The sequence below is a fragment of the Lacerta agilis genome, chromosome 3 (genome assembly GCF_009819535.1).
Source record: "Lacerta agilis isolate rLacAgi1 chromosome 3, rLacAgi1.pri, whole genome shotgun sequence".
Classification (NCBI taxonomy): Eukaryota; Metazoa; Chordata; class Lepidosauria; order Squamata; family Lacertidae; genus Lacerta; species Lacerta agilis.
The window spans coordinates 39,554,183-39,578,582 of NC_046314.1; the positions used below are offsets into that span (position 1 = coordinate 39,554,183).

A 24,400-nucleotide genomic window follows, 5' to 3' on the forward strand; every position below is an offset into this window, starting at 1 on the left:
TATTTCTCCCTTCTCACCCACACATTATTTTTACTCACTTATAACTTTTTCCTTTCACTCAACTCATATCACCACTCAAACTGCAAGTTTTATTCATCCCTCCTTTTACTTTTGTTTCTTCCTGCTAGAATAGCTTCTTATCCACTTGCTTTCTTTCCCAGTTTATTATTTAATATGGAAAATAACAAACATTAATATTTTTATTAACAAGTTTGGAGACACCAAACTTCTGTCTCCCAACCAATTATACGTCTCCAATTATCTGTGGAGAAAGGTAACTGAAATATAAAGAAATTGCAAACTATTCTCTACCAGCAGATCCCAGGGCATAGTCATAGCTAGGAGGGCGGGGGCAGCACTTACCACGGGACCTGACCTGCAGTGTGCCCGAGCGAGGCACATCTCTCCTGGGAGTGACTGTGGTGGCTCTAACACCTGCAGGCTCCATGCTGCCCGAAAAGCTGCCCTACAGCTGAGGGGGATGCAGCAGCAGACTAGAGTGGTTCTATTGTTATTTAAATAATGTAGTACCAGGATGCAATTTAGGGTTGGTAATCTGCCCCATTAGTAATTGGGGGAAAGTAATCCCCCCCTTTAGATTGCTATCCAAAACAGCATACTACTGCTTTGTCTAATATTATTTTTTTGAGGAATTTATAGTTGATTGTTTTGCACATATTTTCTTCATGTAAACTGTGCTGATTGTGTTTTGTATGAATCTTATAATATTTATCATGTTCTATGATTTTTTAAATTATCAGATCCAGACTTCTGCTTCCAGAACATTGTAATCTTTGGCCTGAGGTTCCTCTTCCTTAAAAACCATTTCTGGGATTGAGGGACTTCTCAAGAATAGTGCGAGGCACTGTGAAAGGCTGTAAGGGGAAACCAGGAAATAGTACACACATATACTTTCATTTGCAGAAGAGGCTCAAATACATCAGAGGCTTCACCAAACAAAGGGAAGAATCCAATTGGTCCTCCTAGAAGTATTGCTCCAGTGGGAGGCATCCATAAATAGAGGAGGCAATTTTTGCCAACTCCCCCTGCAGTCTGCACACCCCCATCTGTTCTGGAGGAATAAGCAGCTTTTAATCAAGCCTTGTGTACTTGCTTACCTGTAATCCATTGCCTGAGCCACGCATTCAGAACAGCAGAGAATCGCGCCGCCATCTTCAGGCAATTCTCTTATTTAAATATTATGATAACATGCCTCTTTATATATAATGAAGCTATTTCCTTTCATTTAAGTTGAGCAATGTCCCAAAAGGAATGCTGTGTTCCAACAGTTCTTAATAGTTCAGTTCTTCCTTTACTACATCTTTTCAGAGAATTCCAAACATGTAATATTTTCAGAAAGCAGAAACCCTCCTTTTATGTTAAAAGTTTTGTTGGGAGAGGGTTTTCATCCAGTGATATAATGGCTACAAAAACGATTAGTTTTATTGGCACACTAAGTGGCAGCACAGTTGTACTTAGGTCACTGGCAAAGACCTCTGTTTTAGCAGCCACAAATTTCTGTGCAAGATGAAGACTGCAGCATCCAGCCAGTCACCTTCAGATTTTACCCTCTAATGTCAGAACAAAGCCAGCGTAGAAGACCCCTGTTGGGTCAGTTTCAGAATTGCAAAGCTAAGAGAAGCTTCACATTTCTGCAAACAGCCCATGCAACCTCTTTCCTCGATCAAAGGTTACTTAACATATTATGAACATATTGCTATTCAATTTGTACAAGATTCACATTTTTGTTTTCAAGCCAGTGTGTGTTTAGCTTGTACTGCAATATGAAATGTTTACAACTACCCCTCCTATCTACTTCATATAACATAACTGAATATGAGAAGCATATGTACAGGGAATGTAAAATATACAGAAAAGCTTTTTGAAGCTTTCCAAAAGAATTATCTTTGTTTATAGACAAAAGGGAATTTCACAACGCCTTTAAGGCACTTCTGTTCTCTTCTCTTTTCAGCAACTGAACTCGTTGACAGCTCAAGTTACTTTCTATAAAAAGTATATTAAGTGTACATACCCCTACTTACTTTATTTTCTCCAGCCCTCACCAGAAATATTGCTATCAGCTTTACTTACGCTGAATGGCATTCTATGCAAAACTGGGAATAATTATGTCAACACAAGTTCATGGGAAATAGTCTGTATCTTAAAGAGAAAAATTAAGTTGTAGTAATAACTAGCATAAACTATCCGTCAGTTCTGGAACATATGTAGACTCATTAGTATAAGCTAGCACAGAACTGAATACCACCAGAATTTCTGCTACAACGTAACAGTAAATCTGTGTTACCATGCCAATATAATGTATTATATTCCATATGTCCTAATAACTTCACTAAAACTTGATGTAGTCTGTAACATCAACACCTAAAGTGACTAATCAAAGATAATCTAAAATCATGATTCAGCACCTTTAGTTTCTAATTGTGAAAGCTTATTCCCTTCAAATATTGTTTTAAAACTTTCAATGTTAACATTTCTTTTTAAAATATCGTTTTTCACAATACAAGTTTCCACATGCATTTTACTGTCGCTTTTTCATTATAATGCTAAAAAAACTGCACCCATGTCAGAACAGTGCAAATAATATTTAATTGTAAAAGTCATAATGGCTTGAATTCATCATTATTTAAGAACACTGTCAAGATTCTGGTACTTATTACTCACCATTGCTTTACAAACTATACAGAGCACTTCCAGTAAATTTTAACATGCACCCCCACAACCCAACAATTTTTACAGCTGAAATTGAGGACTATCTGACCTCTCAATTTTATCTTGCATACAGTATTGTCAAATTTCATTTTGCATTTGCATTGACTGAGTACACAATTCTGAAAAATGCCAATTTTTTTAATTTCTCTTCTTCCCCAAGCCAAAATTAGTGATGCTTGAAAGCCTACAAGAAGTTTGTTTTCCAGCAATGGGAGAAATGTGGAAGATTTAGTCAGAAGGTTTCTCCCTCTTCCTACACCTCCATTAGATATCTGATCAAATTTGGCATAAACACCTTGACAGTGTTCTTCATAAGACTATGACAGTAAAGATGCCAGTTGGCACAACAGCCTCATTGAAGGGAGCATTTAAACCTCCTTGGCACTGGGACTGCCAGCACCAAGGATTACAATATAATCAAAGTTGTATTTAAGGCTACATTTAGTAAACCTACGTTCCATAAGCCTCATCCTATCAAGTTTAAGATTTCAGAAGCTGATGCAACACTCATGTTTCTTACTCAAATATGGAAAGTAGAACTTTACCATGGGCAGTATATGAAACTGTGGCAGCAGGTGTCTCATTAAGCAGTGACTTTTTACCATCCAGCCACTTAGTTTCTTCTTATCTAGCAAGGCACATTTACATATTCCCATGAATACTTGACAAATTTTAAATTACACTTTATGTCCCAGCTATCCCAGTAATTGACATACAATATACTAAAATGATTTATTAAGGTAACAAAAATTCAATTAATGTGAGAGACAGACTACTGGAAACCACTATTCTAAAAAAATGTAAATACAAGTAAACATACTGAAATGTGTGCGCACGAGTTTTTAAACCAGAAGATTTCTGCACTAACACACATTTATATTAATGACACATAAAAAAAATAAAAACTTTATTACAAAAATAAGTTACACTTGCCTCCAGCTTACAGTATAAAACAATTTTATTTGCAGGAATGCAAAATGATTGTTTGCAATGAGCATTTAACATATGACATCTATTTTTTGTTATTTTTTTTCATTTACTGGGGAACTGGTGTGTATAAAACCTTAATTCGGTGTCTCAGTTCTTATTGTGGTGCCTACGGGTATGTAACAACTGCAGTATCCCTTTGGGAAGGGTATAAGGGAAGCTCTTTCTGCCAAGCCCATATTAAATCATAGTTTTATTTATCTTACCTATGCATATTTAGACTTGACAGAACTTTTTGGAAGGGTGATTCAATAGAGGATGCCTCACCACTTAACACTCACTGTCATCAAGGTGCTTTAGAAAATTAAAACATAGCACAAATGATTGTATTCTACTCTACAGGTTATCATGATCTGCATAAAGAGAAAATGGAAAGCTGATCTGCTTGTTTTTACAGCAATCAGCAATAAGAAATGCACTAATGAGAAAACATACCTTTACCTAAAAAGCTAAACTACAGCCATATACTATCTTCTATGATTTATGAAAAACTTCAAAATATCCAAATGTCAGGCTTCACTGTACAGTTGTCAGTTTTAGTCTGACCTTTTATAAAGGGACACTGCAGTATTTAGTACAAGTTGCTGATGCACTTTTTTAACATTTGATGTCTTACAAAAAGTAACATCTTGCTAAACTATTATACATCCAAATAACTACAATATCTGAAGAAGCAAGGCTGCTTTTTCAGCCACAAAATACGACAAAAACAAGGCCTGTTATGATGAACAGGAGGGATTCTTTTACAAAGCCTCTGAAATTAAAGGCAACTAAGAATGTTACATTTGGTATATATTTTACCCTCATGTCATAATTAAACAAGCCTTGATTTTATCTACAAAAAAATTCTATGTACAGTACAGATAGGGTATAGTTCAATCCTCTGCTACTGAGGTAGTTAACCAACCCTTTAAAAAAGGTTCTGAAAAGAACCACTATCTGGAATGCCTGACTAACCAGCTCTGATGATTACACCTGAAACTGCTGTATCTGAACACATTTCAAAGTGATTACTATATAGACAACCATGATTAACCCTTCAAGAGCAGAAATAAAAAGTTAAAGATGCCAATTATGATATTCACCTATCACTGCACTAGATTTCTCAGTGCAATAAGAGAATACCACTTTTGGAATCCATTTTAAAAACACCAGGGAAAGGTCTACTTTAAGTAGATGTTTTTGTTTTGTTTTTTTGTTTTTAAGAAGAATTCATTATTTAAGAGGCCATGCTAGAGATAAAGAATTTGTTGTACACATTGGGAAAAATATTAGCTTTAGATTTATAATTTGCACTGCAGAGAAAACTTAATAGAAATTCATATCAAAGTCCAAGTGTCCCATATTTGATTCCATGATCTTCGCACGAAGAATCTTCTACAAAATAATTTGCTCCTATACAGCCGCGATACTTAAGGTTGCTTGATTTCCTTACCATTACTCCACTGCAAGCTTCTGGTGTAATCCCACTTAGCAAGTCAGTCTTCATTGTAACAGGTCAGGACCGGCCTCGACCCCTTTTCCCTGCTAGCCAGGTAACAAAAGGAATCAGTTAGATAAATCTTAAAATCAAATCAGGAAGACTTGTTTAAAAATGAGTAAAATAATTTACAATAAATAAAGCCAAGAACATTTTGTCATTTGATTAACACTAAATTTGAATCCCCCCACCCTTTTGGGCCTTAAATTTTGTTCAAACTGATTTTATTTATAGTTCAGCACTCATTTTGGTTTTGTGCACTCCGTTCAACAACTTTACATTAGAATGTTTTCAACAACTTTATCTGTTATCAAAAGAACACTGAAAATTCTATATAGCTTAGTTCAAAATTCTCATATTCATTGTATAAATTACAGTTATCCAATTACATGCATTCCTCATTGCTATACGGTGCATGCTCTAATTTGGGGGGAGGGGAATTGAAAATTAAATTTAAGATATAGTATAGGCAACCATTTAAGATAGTTTTCAAGGTGAGGCGGAAGACCACATGGACGCATACCAACTGAATTCTTTAAAAGCTTTAAAGATCATACATCCTCTTTAATGCAACTTTCAAAAAAATCAATACATACGTGCACACATCTGCTTGAAAGTTGGACACGGTTCAAACAAATATTATGATTTAAAGAGGATGTAACAAGCAAGACATTTAAAAAATTCCAACATGCATGCTCTCTCAAGATTCTACCTATGAATCCAAAAGCTATGCACTAGGCTCAATGAAGCTAATATCTACTACTACTACTACTACAGTATCTACTATTAAAGCAGTTTTGATTTCAAAATTTTATTGTGAAAGTAAATTAAATGTTAGCGATTTAAATTTGCTTTGGAAATTTCATATGGAGAACTAATTGAAATAAACTTTGGTAGTTCTTGTTTTGAATTTAAATACTTACCAACTTAACTTACTACAAGAACTTTATTATTTGATAAAACATGAAGTCAGTTGCAAAACTATCACTTTTATACCAGAAGCAAAGTATTGTGATAAATCAGCATTGCATAGTGTGCCAAACATATTCCATACAACAATTACAAGGCATTAAGACCTTTAAGCTGCCTTGCTATGCCACATAAAATTTGAACCAAATTTGCAATAAAATTTGTCAAAAACGAATTGTAAACACAATTTTAGAACGTGTACATTTAGGTGTGAATTTTTATTGAAATAACAACAGCATAAAGATACAGGTAGCCAAAATGAATTGTAAAAAACCAAATTAGTTCAAAGATCTAAATTAAAAAGCAATTGTGTAATCAATTTACCTTTTTCCTAGCAATTTAAGTTGGTAACATACAAATACTCTGACACAAGGTATTTGAAGAGACACTTAAGTTTATCAACTACCTTTTCCAAAGACATCAAGACTAACTACTACTGAAACATTGCACACACTACAGCCAAATAGACTTGAGCCAAGTTTTCCCAAGCAGTATGCAAACTAATGACTATGAATGCCTTTATTGAAAAAATAAAATGAAAATAAAATCAGTTCGCCAGAAGCAGTTAGAAGTGTGGTTTTGTTCACGTCCAAGCGGATTGTTAAAATATATACATATAGGGAATCTTGCCAGATGTCACAAATTAGAGCGGCAACCGTTCAGATTAAGGGCCAGTTTCTGATCAACCTATCAGTCTCTAATTTTACAGAAGCCCTATTTGTTCTACTTCCACTGCTGCCCAAAAGAATCCTGATAAAACTCCTGGTTTTCAGATTTGTAACCATAGTTACCAGAATGATCACCACCTTGGAGCGGTTGCTGAGCAATGGGATGGGAGCCCCAGTTCTGATTATTGGTCTGGCGCCGCTTGGAATCTGGCTGGTTGTACCCATCAGCTTTGCGCTTTCCTCCTACATTTCCACCGCGGCCACCCCTTGCACCACGTACCCCGCGGCCTCTTTGTTGCTGGGCACCTCCTCGCGCACCACGAACACCTCTTGCTGATCCAGGACCACCTCTTTGTGCATAACCGGCTCTGCCACGGGGAGGAGCAGCCCCGCGACCTCTGGAAAGAGCAGCACCCCTTGCTCCTCTACCACCCCTTCCTCTAGCTCCAACTTGAAAATCTTCATAACCATAGTAAGGATCTTCATATCCACCACGATAGTTATGGTAGTCATAGCCATAATAATCGTAATAATCTTCATATCCATAGTAGTCAGGGGGATATCCATAGCCACCTCTACCTCCTCGACCTCTGCCTCTTGTTGGTGGGGGCATATGAGGAGGGCCATAGTAGTAATAATCATCATACCTGGCAAGAGATAAAAGTTGTACTTTAATTTTCTCTCTCAAAGTATAATATCTAAATACAAACATACACACCAGCTTCCTCAAATGTTTACTACTGGGTTATATCATACTGTTTTTACGGCATTCAGTGAACTGGAAATTTTTCTTTGGCAAATGGGGCTATCTTCATTGGAAAATTGTCTGATGCCCTACACTGTTCTATCACAATTCTTTTACTTCTATTTAGTAAATAAAGCTGAAGACTTTGAAACTATGACCCTTGCCTAATATACTGTGTTTACAATTACAGTATATTCATTGTCACTAATGAACTTAAGAAACAAAATTTTCAGCTTCATTTCACTGGTTGCAGTCCAACAACTTATGGATTCAGAAACGTTTCTATGCCACATGCTCTGTGTAGGTCCTTTCATCATCTTACAGCAGAATCCTCCAGCTGCTAAATATTAACAGACTGAACCCAAATAACCCAGATTTTGGAGTGCTATCATCCAGAGAATAAGTTACACTATACAGAAGACAATTAAAGCTCTCTTTAGACCTTTATCCATGGAACAGCTGTATGAGCTGTTCCCACCTCCTCTACCCCAATCTTCCTGAGTGGGAAATATTTTTTAATAAAACATTTACAGTCCTCATTATCAGAAAGCGAACAGGGTTAGCACATACATCTCTACAACCCTTCCATGGATAGAGAATGCCTGAAATGGGCTAGTCACAGACTAACAGGGAATACAGAAAGACCCATGAACAGTAAGGAGGAGGCAGGGAGAGATGCAGGACCCCTTCCTAATTTCAAAAACTACCACAGCGTAGACATGTTTCAAAATTGGCTAAAGACACCATTTGCTGATGCTTTAGCGTGGAATAGGGAGCAAAGACAGAAGCACCTGCCTAAGAGATATGAACAGCGTGAAAAGAGTGTCACTGTCCACGAAATCCAGTGGTACCTCTGGTTACGAACCAGATCCGTTCCGGAGCCCCGTTTGTAACCTGTGACGTGCATAACCTGAAGTGTCGTGTCTGCGCATGTGCGTGACGCGATTTGGCACTTCTGCGCGTGACGTCATTTGATGTGTCTGCGCATGCGCGAACGGCCGAACCCGGAAGTAACGCGTTCCGTTATTTACGGGTTCAGCGCGTTCGTAACCTGTGTTGTATGCATCCTGAATCATTCATAACAAGAGGTACGACTAATAATTAAGGGATATGGACTGCTTGAAGAGAGAGCAGGTTCAAGCCAGAGAATATACATGAGCACAAAGCAGAAAAAGAGGACACTTGGGACTGGATACCTATTAGGGTTGTGCACATACACACCCAATCCAGGGCCCAATCCAGGACTTTGTATGGACACCAAATCAATTCAGGGGACAGTCCAAATTTGTAATCAGGGTTTAAATCCTTCACCCCCATCATTATTTAACCCTCTGTTCACCAGCTACTGAGCAGAGAATCCAATCTTGCTGCGTGTTGCTTCACCAGCACATTTCATGCAGGGAACATGCTAATGAAGCAGAACCTGCCTGCCCCCCACCCAATTATGACAGTCTCAAATTGCTCCAAGTGAGTCAACTTGACCAGGGGTATCTCAAACCAATCTGGCCAGAGCCTAGATCTGCCCAGATGTTTTCAGGATTTAGTCAAATTTAAGTGTAGCTTTACAAATGTGTTAGCAGTATTACTGCTGTTGCACCACCAAGAGGGTACAACCCACATGGAAACTCTGAAGGCCTCTATCTCAATTAGTTGTGATAAGTATAGGCAGTGACCATTTTGCACAGGAGTTCCATTCCTGGCCTCCACACACATCAGCGGAGCACCACAGCGGAGCACCCCATGCCCTCTTCCGAGTCCGAAAGGACCCATGCGCTTGCAGTGGCGTGTCAACTGGACAAGTGCAAAAGTTGACTATCTCGTTGTAGCAGTGCAGGGGACAGCATGTGCAAGATCAAGCCTCACTGCCACTACTTTTCATAAATTAGCCACATTTGATGCTAAATGATAGTTCTGAGGTCTACTTAGTGTAGAGCTGAATGGTGCTATCAGAAAGCCTCTTTGAACATGCACTTTCATTTGACAGCATACATTCAAAGGCTAGATATGCCGACTAAAATGAGATTCCAAACTAGCAGTAAATAAGCCTCGTATGTAATCAGAGCACGCACCATTCATAATTGAAAACCAGCAGTATAATCAAATTCAATTTGTTGTTCTATAAACAGCTAACATATATACATGCTCATGGTTGCCTAAGACCTGGAACCATCTCCAGGTGCTGCATCAATTCTATTTTGAGTTGCATCCAACACTGTCTCTGTACCCACAGAATGGACTTCCACTCACATAAACCAAGTTCATTCCTCCCTGCACCAAAAAAATCTCATTTGGGTGGTCCAAACTGAGGAGAGGGGGTGCAGCACTGCAGGAGAAAGGCCAAGTCCCAATGAGCAAACACAAGTCTCCCATAAAGCTGAGTTTTGCCTTTTATTAGCACACCTTTTACAGTTCTTGTAAATCAATGCTTAAGACACATGAATATTTGTAACTCTTCCTTTTAATTTATTCCAGAAATGCAAATAAAAGGCTGACATCCAATGGTGCCCATCCACCAGCAGTTTTCCCCATCCCCACTGCCGCTCCCCATGCTCCCAAAACCTCCTTCGGTGTTGGGGACACTCCAGAACAGATTTGGAGGCGGTGAGGGCTGCAGTGGGAAGAGGAAATGCATGTCTTGCTGCACAAGTAGAAGTGCACTTGCACAACATTGGATGCGGTGTAGAAACAGCTGAGATAGCTACTAGGATGACAAACAGTGGGGGAGAAGGAGTATATTATTTATGTTATAGTTTGTCATATAAATATATATACGAAGGGAAGATACAAATGTTTTGTCAAGAAGGCTGTGGCTACATTAGCATATAAAAGGAAGTTGCCCCCCCCCAAAAAAAACCTCTCTAAGCGATACACATACTGACATCCCCCCACCCCATGTTCCTATCATGCTGCACGTGTTCCTATCATACCGCAAAATGTGCATAGGATTGCAGTCTAAATTTTCTAAAATTATTGGATAGAATATTGTCAGCAGTCAATTATTGTGTCATGAAAAACCAGAGGATAAACAAAATTGCAACACAAAGCTTAGGGTGAGTATTAGTAACAAAGAACTGAAGCTTCTAAATACTGAATGGATAATTAGTAGCAATGAATATAGCAGGAGAATAAAATAAGCAGAAATTCATAGATCCAGAGACACTTTCTGATGAGCTACATGTCTCTATTGCTTTTTCCACTTTTTCTTATAGTATCTCAGGGGGGAAAGCTGCACTTGCCTGATCACATCTGAGGACATATTTTTAAAATGTACATACAGGCCTAAATAATGAAGAGAACACTACTTCTCACCTGGAGGTGTTATGTAGTTAACATAGTAATTCTCTCTCCACTTTTAAAAATAGACCAAAATATGCAGGCTGCACTTTTATTTTTGGAAAAGCATGCATAAAGGGAAGTTGATATCTTGAGCAGTAAATGTCATCAGAGAACCCTACATTTTAAACAAATCTTTCCATGGTATGCTCAACATACAGCAAGAACTGCAAACCCACAACACTTGTATAAGTGTCATTTGGTGTCAAATGCGCACACTTTAGCACTTACATTTGATTTTTAGCAGCTTGTCTCTGCGCTTTCCGCTCTTTCCTCTTTTGATCAGGTGGCTTTGCAAAAACAATTTCTATATTTTCTCCTTCTAAATCTTTTCCGTTCATTCCTTCCATTGCCTGCGGAGAATAGTTTTGAAATGTGTATTGGCAATAAATTCTTCCAAAAACATATTTTTTTTTAAATACGCAAAGAACACAGACAATATGAATAGTAAAGAGATGCTGGGGGAAAACACCACTGGTTGTTATGTAGGGCATATAAGCCCACCTCCTGTCCACTAGAGGCCCTGTCTGAGGTCCTTTGATTTTTCCAATGTAAAAATCAAAAGGTTTTCAAAAATACTACTTGCAACCCATGAGGGCTTGAAATCAGATCTGCAAAAAGATCTGTGCTGCAAAGCAAACACTTGAAATTAAAGCAATCTCTTAACAGCTACACATTCTCACAAAATAGGTTGCAAGGTAAAGTTGTTCAAAGAAAAACAAAGAGAATAGGGAATTGCATGAACAAAGAGAACAAAATTTAATTCTTCAGCTTTCAAATACTGAGATGACCAAAATTGGAAATAGCATCAGGTATGGGGAGCTGTACTCTACTTACGTTTTCCCCTTTGACAATTCTATTTTTATTTTTTAGGGGGGGGGGGGTAGAAATCTAAATGACTGCATTTGGTGTCATGAGTAAGTTTAGAAAACTTCAGGTATATTTAGCCACTCTAACTCCTACTTGGACATGCAACACTTCTTTTGCAAATAGAAGGGTCCCGTTCATGAAACAGACAAGAGATGCAACAGGGGTTCTCAATGAAGAATGGTGATTTAACCAATTCCTCCTTCCTATTACAAGCCTCGTGTCACTTCCTACACTGTTCAGGGGTCTCCTAGACCTCCAGAGTGGCTTTTCAGGTTGGAGGTTTCTGTGAATGGAATTCCACTCATGAAAACTCTGGACTCAGCTATTTCTTCACTGTTCACGACTGTTTTAGAGTAAACTCTGGCTTAAAAATGAGCAGATCAGTGAACTGAACAGTCTGCATTCTATCCTTATTTTTAAAAGAGTGTAGTACAAGGTAAGCATTGGAGAAGCAATGATTTTTCTACTTGGAGAGACAAAGAGCAAAAATGAGCACCAAACTTCTCAGAACATGAACAGCCACCTACTGTATTCCTATCACTTTAGAGCCCAAAACTACAGCACAAAGCTTTAAGCATTTTATAACACAAATGTTTTAGCTAAAAATGTGACTTAAAAATATTTGATCATGTAGCAGTAACTGCACTGATAATCAAAACCTACCTTTACAGCACCATCACGTTCATCAAAATGGATAAATGCGTAATCTTTTAGCTTTTTCACTCGCTCCAGCTTTCCAAACTGACTAAAGGCCTTTTCTAGTATCTCCTCTGTGACTGAATTTGCAAGGTTCCGCACAAATAACACTTTCACCTAAAATAAAGCACTGAGGGTTAATCCAGACTACAATTTTGTTTCATTCTTTGCAATACCAACATTCGCCAAGGGCACTTGGGATGTGCCATTGAGTTGTATCAAACACTGCAAAAGCAACTTTGTCACCCAACAGGACTTTCATCTTCTTCTCATGCACACCCAAAATCTAGTCCTGTGGGTTCCCTTAACCCTCAGATGGTTTCAAAAGGGTTCAAGGGGATGCAGACAAGAAAGATGAAAGTTCTGTTGTGCACACTCTGGATCTCAAAATTTACAAATTCCAGTTATAAAGAATTCAGACGACATATTTCCCTAAAAGCTATTATTATTATTATTAACATCCACAATTTTTTTCAAAGATGCTTATATCTAGGAAAAAATCCTACTAGCTCCGAATGTATATTCATTTTTCCAATGTCATTTGGGATATGTAAGAGTAGTGGTATGTTGTTGCAAGTCCCAACACCCAAGTCCCTGGTTAGCTGCTGGAACATAAAAGGTACTGACATAGTTTCAGCATAGAAAGGCATCTGACTCCTGCCTAGAGCAGTCATCTGTCTCAGCAACACACATTCACTATTCCCCCAGACTTTTACCTAATGTGGAAATTAAACCCAATTCCAGTGAATGATAATGAAGAATCCCAGTAGAAGAGAGAATTGCAGTGATGGGACTTGGTGATTTGAATCCATCACCTACAACAATGGGGATACCAAGACTGGACTAAAAAGAAGGCAGGACTTGTAATGAGATAATGCAGTGAAGTTCTGTACATATCCTAACTGTAACTAATTTGCAAATTTTGTCAGTGTCATTAACCACAAAGCATGTTCACCTATTGAGTTATCAGCTTTATATAGTTTGGTTGAAGATTCAAGAAAACTTTTGTAGCTTTCCACAAATGTTCTTGCTCTGAGTGCAGAACAAGCCATTCAAGTTACTGTAGGAAAATCATTTTGCAAGCATTATTCCTTCTACAGCATTTGCAGTATTTGAAACTCCCTTTGTTGTAGGTGCACTTTGCAACAGGGAATTTCATTAGGGCAAGCAATTTCTGAGCTCTGGGCGCAGTACTGCGCCTAAATTTCAAAGTAAAACTATGGAGTGGAAGGAAAGGAACACCTTTTTCTGCCTCCCCACTTCCAGCAACTCTTTGAAGACTGGAGAAGAGACCCTCTTAAGAATATTAGAGGGGTGGGCAGGGGAAAGACTAGACCATGTGAAAAATGAACATATTTTAGCTGCAGTTCATTCATTTTCAGCTTTGTATTCCGTTGTTGCACCCATAACCTAGATCAGTGTTTTTCAACCTTTTTTGGGCAAAGGCACACTTGTTTCATGAAAAAAATCACGAGGCACACCACCATTAGAAAATGTTTAAAAAAATTACTCTGTGCCTATATTGACTATATATAAAGTAATTTTTCAATTTTTCCCACGGCACACCAGGCAACATCTCGCGGCACACTAGTGTGCCATGGAACAGTGGTTGAAAAACACTGACCTAGATTTAAGGTGCCGTTTAGCTCTCAGTTTTCATATTTCAGTGTCTAACACTGAGCATTTGCCATATGATATAGATTTAACAAAATAATCATGCCTTTCAGCTTGCTATAATTTTTTTTTAAAATCACTGTGATCTTTTACCTTTGCCATGACTTCAGGATCTGGATCTTCTATAGGATCAGCCCATTCAACTGTAACCACATTACCCCAGACTTTCACTTTTCCACTCATTAACCTACGCCTGGCTTGTGCTGCAGTTTTATGATCTTCATATTCAAGGAAGCAAAAGCCTCTATTCTTTTTTTTGTCATCAGGTTGGTGATACAATATTACATCTGTAAGACCCTCTGAAATTGAAGCCAATCACGAGCTTAGTTAAGCAGTCATGCAAATTTATTAAAAAATGAAAAACAACTGTGACAATTTGTCTTTTTACCATAATATAATACATTGGACTATTAGATTTGCTAAAATTCCATAGTAAAATGTTAGAATTTCTTATATACCGTATTTTTCCGTTTATAACACATCACCATGTAAAAGACGAGTATAATTTTGGAGACTCCAAATTAAGAAAATGGGGGGAGCTTGCCCAGTGCAAAAAATGAGCCCATTTTTAACCTAATTTTTAAATAAAAAAAAACCCTAGTCTTATACACGGAAAAGTATGGTAGCTTATCTAGTGATGCTTTCCCTGACATATACCAGACCATGGCACCAACTGAAAACAGAGAAAATTTAATTTACTCCCCATCAAAAGTACTTTTCTAGAAAGAGAAAAAGTCTGAACTGAACAAGAAAAAAAGACTGCTGCACATGCATAACACTTTCCTCTAATTTGGGGCTACATATTTGACCAGTCAAATATTTTCAGCAACTGAACAGTATAGTATGTCTCTACTGAATGTCATGAATATTCCATGACATTTTAACAATATGGCTTCATTTGCCCTTTATTTTATCTTAGCACAGTATAGTGTGTTAACATAAAATAAAAGGCAAATGAAGCCAAGCTGTTATGATGTCATGGAATGATCATGAATATTCTAAATGCCTGACAACACAATCTAGCAGAACTGAGCAAAATTACTCCTTTAATAATTCCTTCCAAACAGTCAAACTTACTGAATAAGAGGCTTTGGGTAAAACCTCCCTCAAGCAATGTATGACACAAGGATGGGCCACAGTCCCAGCTCATCTCTTTCCTACTGTCAAGAATATTCCTTATGATCTCAGTTTACAATGTCATCATCATTCAACATCAGCCGAAAGATGGTGAAAAAATTCATCACTGATCACTTGAATTATTTCATTTTAAATTCACACACCCAAAATACAAAGTAACTTACCTGTTACTTTGCTAAATTCTTCAACTATCTGCTCCTTTGTTTTACTCTTAGGGATAGAGCCAACAAAGAGCCTATTATTGGCAACAGAGATACATACACCAATATGTTTTCCAGAGCGGATTTCATGATTGTTATACTAGAAGAAAGAAAGTAATATAGGGTAGGTCATCCAAAAGTGTTTACGCTTTTCCTTGCTTGCAAACTCTAAACTTTTACTTCATTGCAGAAATATTACTCAATACAGAGTAGTATTTTTTCAAAAGAGGAGCAAGTGCTTCACGTACTGGGGGTTTGGTGCTACATGCACCATTTTCAGCAGCGTGGCTTCTAACCATATGATAATGCAGTTACATGGGCCACTAAATAGGTGGTTCTGTATGGCCCTGGATTTGTTCCACCTACCTGATTAAAAGTAACTGGACACAATATTAACGAAGTGTATTGAGGCACTTTAAAGACTGACAATTTTATTATGGCAATTTTATTACCATGGGCTCTGGTTCATAACAGTTTACGCCATAAAATTATCTATTTTTTAAATTCCCACAATAATGGGTTTTTTGTGGCAACAGAATAACCTAGTTACCCTGTAAATGAGTACACTACCGTGTTTCTCCTAAAATAAGACACCGTCTTATATTTTTTTCGCTCAACAAAACACAGTATGGCTTATTTTCAGGGGATGTCTTATTTTAACCGCGTCGCATTGGTACGCTGCATAGCCACGGCTCTCCAGGCTGTTTTAATGGGAGGTACCATGTCACTATGGCTTATTTTCGGGGTATGGCTTATTTTTGGGGAATGGCTTATATTTCGCAAGTGCATAGAAATCCTGCTATGGCTTATTTTATGGCTATGTCTTATTTTAGGAGAAACAGGGTATGCTTGTCAGCTGTGTGGGCACCACACACACAAGAACCCTGGAAACTGTAGCTTACTCCTCACACAGCTACAGTTCCTAGCACCCTTAAACTACAGCTCTTAAAAGCAGCAACAGTGGTACCTGAGCACAACTATTCTCCTTTCATCTCCTAATACACAAAATGTTGCTTAGTTTTAATGAAACAAACTACAGCCTGTACTGCAGCAGGATCTTCTCCCATTGGGAACACATGTCAATATAAAGTGGAGTAGAAAGCATCCTTACCATACTTGAGTAATTGTACAAGTGATCTCACTCTGTGCGGAAAAGTTAAGCCTAAAACTACCTATGGAGCTACTTGGTTTTTGCTAAGTGTCCCACTGTTCTTGTTTTGACTATGAGCAAATGATGACCTTGTCAAGCTCTCTCCCCAGATACTGCTCTCCTTGACCCTTTTATGGCAGTGCTCATTCCCTGAATTGCAAGTCAGAGATCAAGAATATGCTATATTCCCCATGTAGAAAAGCAAAAGGGGGAGCAGAGACCATGGAGAACGATCCCTCATTTTGAGTGGGACAATTAGATTACTGTAATATCAAATTAAGGCATAGGAAGTCACTGCACGCTATACCAATTTAGTGTACCATGTAACACTACAGTACATTCAACATCGAGACCATAACCAAAATTTTAGCTACGGGTGTGCAACTTTAAGCTAAAGAAATGGTACTTCATAAGCCCAGTCACTAGCCTGGATCTTTTTCAAGCAAATAAGACAGATATCTTTTGAAAAATGGTAGGCAGCTAGTTTTCTTCCAGGTCAAGGGTCATGTTTCTCAGCCTTTAAAAAGAACTAGTTCAAAATCCTGCTCTTCATGCAATAATTCCATTTCCCCCCACATCTATGTTATTCTAACATATAGCCACTAATAGAATTAGAGAAGATATTGTACATTATGACCTAATCCAGGATTGCCTTTGAATGAGTTAAACAGCAGCTATCATGCAATGAGCCCACTTAACTCAAGACATAATTCCACGTACACATGTGTAAGACTGCACTGTAAGTATTTCCATTTCTGCTATCCCTGACGCTCACTGGGATGGAAGAAAAAAAGAAAAAACAGCATATAACATAACAAACTGAATAAATAAGGTAAAGGAACTCTTAGAACTGCTTAACTAAAAGAGGTTCTGGAGGTCACTAAGCCCTAACAATTCTAATCTATACATCATGATGTACACCGAACAGAATATTTTCAGCCACTGCCAGGGATTTTTGTACTTGCTTTTAGATAAAGGGGTGATCCTAAAAGAATGAAGTAAGAAAAATCTTACCAGTTTAACAGCTTCCTGAGCTGCCTCTTTGTTACAAAAAGTGACAAAAGCGTATCCTCTGTTTAAGCCTGTCAGAGGGTCCATCATTAAGCGAAGATCCCATATAGGCCCTGCTTTCTCAAATAATGGAACAAGTTCATCCTCAAATAAGTCCCTTGGAATCTTACCCACAAATATCTGTAACAAAAAAACTTATTTTAAAAAGGATCACACATACAGGTAGCAAGGACACACCACCCCATCATAAAATGTGATGCTGCTTACCTCGGTGCCAACAGAAGGCTGTTGTCCCGAATAGACACACTCTGGGGGAGGACCACCATATTTTCTTTGTCCAGTAGTCACATCAAGTGTGTAACCCGTTCTCTCCAAAAGTGCCTTAAAATTAAAGTTTAGAGTTTTAAATAAAGTATAACTGTTTACCAACTAATTGCACTAATTAAAATAGGAAAAGGAGACAAATGTTTGCAGTGAAATAATCTTTGGCACTTATGCCCTAAGAGCGACTTGCATTCCCTCAGCTTTGAGTATGTCTGAATATATACTAATTTTGAGCCAATCTGATTTTTGCACAAAAACACACCCTCCCGAAAAAAAACTATTGTACATTTCAATCCTAAATCCTGTGTGCAAAGCTCCTCAAAATCAGTTTTGCTTCCTTCACCAGGTGCCTTCTGTTTGCATAGGCAGCCGTTATGCCAAGAATCCTACACTAATCCCACCAAATGAAGGTCTGTTTGTGCCCCACTGCAGGGCAGTAGTTCTCAAACTTTTTTCTCTGGACTACTTTCAGAATAGCTGTGCCCTCTGAATTTGCAGAGCATGCTAGAGGTGAAGCATGGAGAGACCTCAAGTTTAAAAGAATTTGTCTAATGAAACATAGCATGCCTAGTAGAGCAGCAGCACAATAAGCTTGGAAGTGTGCAGGTCACTTTTTAATGGAAGGCCACTCTTTTCCCTCCTCCAAATTGTATGATGAATTAGCATAAACATGCATGCTTCTATCAACACTAAGCCTGTCCTACAGTCCTGTGGATATGCATACTTCAGTTTGACTAAAGAGATTAAATACTGCTCAGTATTTCATTAGCTCTTTGTGAATGAAATAATGGATAAAATGTATTGGAATTCCAGTAACTGAGTACTCAAAAAACAAAAGCAAGCAAGCCTTGGAAAAAGATACGTACCATGTGCAAAGGCTATATTCAATTGCTTTTCTACAATTTCAGTATTGGATTGTTGTGGGCTTTCACACAATAAAAAGTTACTCTTCTCTATCAAAAGGTATAATTTCTCATGGTAGAAGAAGCTGAAGTATTTGCGGTATACTTCAATAGTCATGAAGCACTGAAGTCTTTCCAGTGTCAGGTTGTACTAAACTTCCAACTGCTGGCTTATACAATTTAATCTCAAATTACAGTGCCAATAGTGATGATTCATGACTCGTCTATATAAGAACAGATGTGAATGTATATCTACTAAAAGCAAGAAAGAAAAAGCCTACAAATCATGATGCCAATATTAAATGTATGGACTGGGTACAAAAATTGCCATTCTTTAACAATTTGTGGCATAGTGCTAGTGGCACCGATCAAATGCCAGAGGTACTTTCACAATTATACCCTGCTAACATCTCCCTCTGCAGGATACAGCACAGGACCTGTATCCAGATACTTTTTCCAAGAGTAAAACATGAACAAATACTGTGCAGAGGAATCTAAAGAGAAAGCTGCTCTTAAAGAAATGTCAACTGGCAAGCACCAATGCAGGGATGACAAAGAAGAATATTGTTTAAAAAATACCTCAACACAAATCATTCTTATACAACCACAGAAATTAGCACTAAAGGCATAAGCATACTGGCCTATAAGGAAACATACCTTGATTTTTGCCTCATCTGGTCCTTTGCTAGAATCTGCCACTTTGGTCCCCTGTTTTTCTCGCTGTCTATATGTCTTCATGACGCCACATAAAAAGGCACTTTTGTTCTAAAAAGATTACACGAATAAAGTGTAAGGGCTTAATTTTAAATCAATCATCCTAACTTGTTCAAGTTTTTCACATGTGCTAGTACAAACTGTAATACTAGCAAGGAACAGAAATGCCACTATAGTAGTACGGTACATTACCTGAACATGTGAGAGATCACTGTCTTTAAACTGCTGAAGCACTGCCAATGCACCTTCTTCATTAAATTCCTTTAAAGCTTCAATAGCTCTTTCATCTAAATCACTGTGAGCAACTAGCCCTAGAAAAAGAAATATTATATTCTAGCATTTTTAGTTATTTCATTTCAGAAGCAGATCCACTGATCAGAGGCCCATTTCAGGATTTCCCCTTTACTTAAAAGGTTGCCTTAATCTACAAATGTACTGTATTACATACGCTGATACTTTTTAAGTTTTGACAAACTCTGAAAAGTCATAATTTTGCATAAACAGTTGACTCAACTTGAGCAGTGATTCTCAGTATTTTCTGCCTCTTAAGGAAACTGTTTAAAAAGACTAAAGCTGTCAAACAATTCTATTGGTCTCCAAAACTGAGCTTCAGAACATGACTGAAAACACAGTAGCCTTTGCACCCACAGGTTCAAACATTAAATCAGGTATCCTCCGGAAGAGATACTTATGATTACTGCCTCACTTACTACACAGTGCTCCAAAGACAAATATAATCCACTATGAACTCTTCCTACTGCCTGAAGTACAACTGCATTCCCCTACCACCACCCATTCACTCAGGACCACAGACTAATAACCTACAGCAGCATAAATGCCACATTATTGTTTATCATCCAAACACTTGCTAAGAAGACTGCAGTCCCCATCTTTGGGTTTTTGTTTTTTGTTTGGAAACCACAAAAAGTTGCTATTTTAGCCCAAAGCAAGGAAAAGTCCAATAGAAAATATTGAAAATGTGACTTTGCAAGTTTTACATCTTACCTGCAACGTAAATTTCATCTAGTTTTTCAGCAACTTTCTGTGGTAAACCAGCATCAAGCAATGTCTGGAAATGCTCAGAATGGGTAACTGCAGCAGAAGTATCCATCGGCTCTTCAGTACCATTCCCATTAACATGTTCAGAAGCCATGTTTCCAGATATCTGTTCAAACGCAATAAGCATCATAATTAAGCTATAAACCTTAAAGCTGAACTATTGGTGTATCAGTCAATGCATGCAGCTACCTACTAGGGCTAGCAGAGTTTAAGCCGTTTTCCCTACTACTTTTGCAATCAGAAAGCACGCAAGGCTTTTTCAAGAGAAAGACTAATAGTGCAAAGGCATACCCTATAACCAAAGCCTAGCGGGGATATTAAGATTTTATTGCAGATTTTACACAATCCAGCCGAACTCTCTAGCTCACCTCCCTTCTCTATCCCTATCTCTTTAAAACGCCCTAAGAAGCTCTTGGAGAAGTTAGAAATGGAACAAGAAGCAAAATGCGAGGAAGAACATGCAACCACCAACGCGCGACACAGCCACTGTCATTCCCTGCTTTTACCCGAATCGCTTCATTCAACCCTTCGCACCTCTCGCGAAATCCCGTTCCGCTGCCTACGCTACAGCTTCTTCCCGCCTCTTTGACAGGGCCTAAAAGCAACCAGGCGAAAGGAACAAAGCGCTTCCCAGTCCGCACCCAGCCCAAGCGGCGGCAGCCGCCATATGCCCGCTGGAAACACGTGCTCGGCGCGTTCAAATGTCTTACAACTTCCTCCAGCGACCAACTTCCCTCCACCCCACCCCACCCCCCCTCCCGGAAAAGCAGCCTGTCCCTCCTCCTCCTCCTCCACCCCCACTTTTCCCTCCAGGAGAAGAATTGCAACACCCTGGGCCCGATTTCGCCATGTGGAAAGAAGGGGGGGGCAAAAATGACTGCCTTACCATGCCTTTCCTCCGCCCTCCGGGTAAAAACACGCACGCACAGAATCAAGACCCTCCCCCCCCTTCTTCCTACCATGCTTCTTCCAACTCGAGCGTTGGAAAGACACGGATCCCAGGCTCCAGCCCGTTACGTGACACGAGGCACGCGACAAAACCCCACCACCACCATTAAAAAAAGTCGTCCCGCAGCCACATTGGCATCGGCTGCGTGCCCTGCTCCTTCCAGCCTTCCCACCATGTCCCACCCCACCCCGGAGGCGCCTCGTGGCCAATGAATGGCGCTGCCGCCTGGACAATGAGGCAGCTGGAGCCCCTCGCTGGAGGGAGAGGGGGGGGGCGAGCAGGGAGGCTCGAGTTAAGGGCTTCCTCTCGTTTCCTTCCACATCGTGCGGCCTAGCGGCACCCGCCGTCCAGCGTGGCTACGTGCCGGGAGAAGCTGCGCGGGACAGGGCCGTCGCCGGCCTCTTTTGTTTATCCAAGCTCCCACCCCGCCGGAACCGGCCGGGCGGCAAGCTGCCTCCCGCTCTCCCTCCGTTTCCCACTGGCTCCCGGCCCGCTCCTCCTCCTCCCGGGGAGAACATTCTCTTAAGGGCCCTTCTTTCTCTCCACCCCCTCCCAATCGCCATTCACCCCCCCCCCACCGACTCTCCCTCTCCCCTCCCTTCTCCACAGCGCCTGACGAGCCCCGGTGGCTGCTGACCTGTGTGGGGCGAGCGGCAGTGGCTGGTGGCTGCTGGGGAGGGACGATGAGCGGCGCGCGAAAGGGCTCCGGAGGGGGGGGAATGGCGCGGGCGGGGGGCCCGGTTGCGGAGCTGCCCCTTCTCCGCTCCCTCAGCGTGTCCTGAGAATGTGGCAGGAGCCTGCGTAAAATGGCGGCCGCTCGAGCGCTCACGCCGCTGCTGGCACCAACCAACCCCAGCCCCCTTCCACTCGGCTCAGGCAGGGCGGGGAGAAGCCGGGAGGAGGGAGGAGGCGCCGCCGCCGCCGTCGTGTGAGGGAGAAGGAGAGAGAACGCGCGCGCTCTGGCTCAGCCCCAACGCCGGGGTCTCCCGAGCAGATCCACAAGGGTTATCGCCCCGCCCGCTAACTTTGGCAAAGCTAGATTCTTAGGCAAGGCGGCGGACCAATGGGAGGCCGCGCATGCGCCTACGGCAGCCAGACGGTGGCTGTCGGTCCTCTGCACGCTACGTTGCGGAAGGCGAGAGAAAAGAACGTTCCGTACGCCGCTGCGCGCGCGCCCCCTGCCCTGGCGCCGCCGCCACCCTCTCTTTGGGAGACTCCTAATTAGCGCTCCGGGAAACTCGCGCACGTTCGAGAACTGAGGGAACTTTCGCGTTCTGAACGTGCCGTAGTTATTTCGGATTGTCACGGCTGTTGCAATAAACTTCTTGACGATTAGTGCAATGTTGCTTTTACGCTTCGTTACGTTATTTAATTTTTATGTATACTGTGTATTAGATATATATTTAATTTGTGGGGTTTTTTAAAGTTCGGTCTAAAGTCGTTCGGGGAACCTGGATGTGTACTAGAAGTTGCTGTTGAATAAAAATGTAGTTAATCGGCACTGCAGTTAAGACATAACGGCGAAACTCGACATTCCTTTAAAAAAAATTACACACACTATCATAGCCTACAAAGCTTGGTGCTATTCAATTTAAAATTAATAATAATAGTAGTAGTAACTAATAATTATATTGTCAAGTAGATAAACAGCTTTAAACAGGAAAGTGACAGTCACCGCTGCCAGTTAATACTACTTTCCGTGCAATCCTGAATTCCCAGGAAGGGCAGCTGAGGTAAAGTTGAGCTGAATCCTCAATTCCCAGGAAGGCCAGCTGAGGGCCAGCTGAATTGTGAAAACTATTTTTCCCCCATTATGGGAGGTGGTAGGGACAGGACACAGTTAACTAGTGTCTAAAGCGGGGGGGGGGGGGGGTAGTTTTTGACCCTCTAGCCCAGGCTTGGCCAAACTTTGCCCTCCAGATGTTTTGGGACTACAATTCCCATCATCCCTGACCACTGGTCTTGTTAGCTAGGGATGATGGCAGCTGTAGTCCCAAAACATCTAGAAGGCCAAGTTTGGCCATGCTTGCTCTAGCCAAATCTAGTGGGTTCACACTTGACCTGTGAAGCCATTTGGTAACTTCTAGAGACGCGGGTAGCGCTGTGGTCTAAACCAGAGCCTAGGGCTTGCCAATCAGAAGGTCGGTGGTTCAAATCCCCACGACGGGGTGAGCTCCCATTGTTCGGTCCCAGCTCCTGCCCACCTAGCAATTCGAAAGCATGTCAAAAAGTGCAAGATTAATAGGTACCGCTCCGGCGGGAAGGTAAACAGCGTTTCCGGGCGCTGCTCTGGTTCGCCAGAAGTGGCTTAGTCATGCTGGCCACATGACCCGGAAGCTGTCTGCGGACAAACACCGGCTCCCTTGGCCTATAGAGATGAGCACCACAACCCCAGTCGTCCACGACTGGACCCAACCTTTTAGGCTGGATTACTGTAATGCTTCTCTTGCACTTGATCCAAAAGCTGCAGTTAGCGCAGAATGCTGCAGCAATGTTGCTGACTGGAGTGAAAACCTGCATACAACAGCTATGCTCAGAGATCTGTGCTGGTTACCCATTTCCTACCAGGCCAAGTTCAATGTGGTAATTATTACTATATAAAGTCATTAACAGCTTGGGACCAGTTTACTTGTGAGATGGCCTTACCCCAAATATACTTACTCAAATGCTTCGATCTACAGAACTGGTGTTGTTACAGGTGCCGTATAATAGTTGTAAGAAATTGATCTTTTATTGTGGCTACATTTAGACTTTAGAACTCTTTGCCTATTGGTATCAGGCAGGCTCCTTCACTATTTTTTA

General features: G+C 40.4%; 1 protein-coding gene across 9 annotated transcripts; it reads right to left on the reverse strand.

Moving 5' to 3' along the window:
- Positions 1-2,587: 2,587 nt before the first annotated feature.
- On the reverse strand, positions 2,588-22,496 carry SYNCRIP (synaptotagmin binding cytoplasmic RNA interacting protein). Of its 9 annotated transcripts, none has more exons than XM_033143361.1 (11): positions 20,596-20,755; positions 19,783-19,901; positions 19,534-19,641; positions 17,918-18,031; positions 17,654-17,830; positions 15,454-15,589; positions 14,246-14,451; positions 12,446-12,595; positions 11,144-11,265; positions 7,115-7,481; positions 2,588-5,241 (listed from the first exon to the last, which is right to left on the reverse strand). In XM_033143361.1, exons 1-11 carry the CDS (start codon positions 20,741-20,743, stop codon positions 5,203-5,205), a joined length of 1,686 nt encoding a protein of 561 aa, XP_032999252.1. In that variant the 5' UTR covers positions 20,744-20,755; the 3' UTR covers positions 2,588-5,202. The 9 variants fall into 9 exon arrangements, with proteins under 9 accessions (XP_032999252.1, XP_032999251.1, XP_032999250.1 ...); XM_033143360.1 differs by having other exon boundaries at positions 2,588-5,244; XM_033143359.1 differs by having other exon boundaries at positions 6,973-7,481.
- Between the last annotated feature and the right edge of the window lie 1,904 nt (positions 22,497-24,400).

What these genes read in the sequence shown, in the direction of transcription:
- SYNCRIP (XM_033143362.1), bottom strand. Translation starts at nt 20,743, where the DNA reads ATGGCTTCTGAACATGTTAATGGGAATGGTACTGAAGAGCCGATGGAT. An exon ending in AACGTGATGGTGCTGTAAAG is followed by an intron (nt 11,266 to 12,445) that starts GTAGGTTTTGAT and finishes TATTCTCCGCAG; the next exon opens with GCAATGGAAGGAATGAACGG. An exon ending in CAAGCTGCTAAAAATCAAAT is followed by an intron (nt 7,482 to 11,143) that starts GTAAGTGCTAAA and finishes ATCTCTTGCCAG; the next exon opens with GTATGATGATTATTACTACT.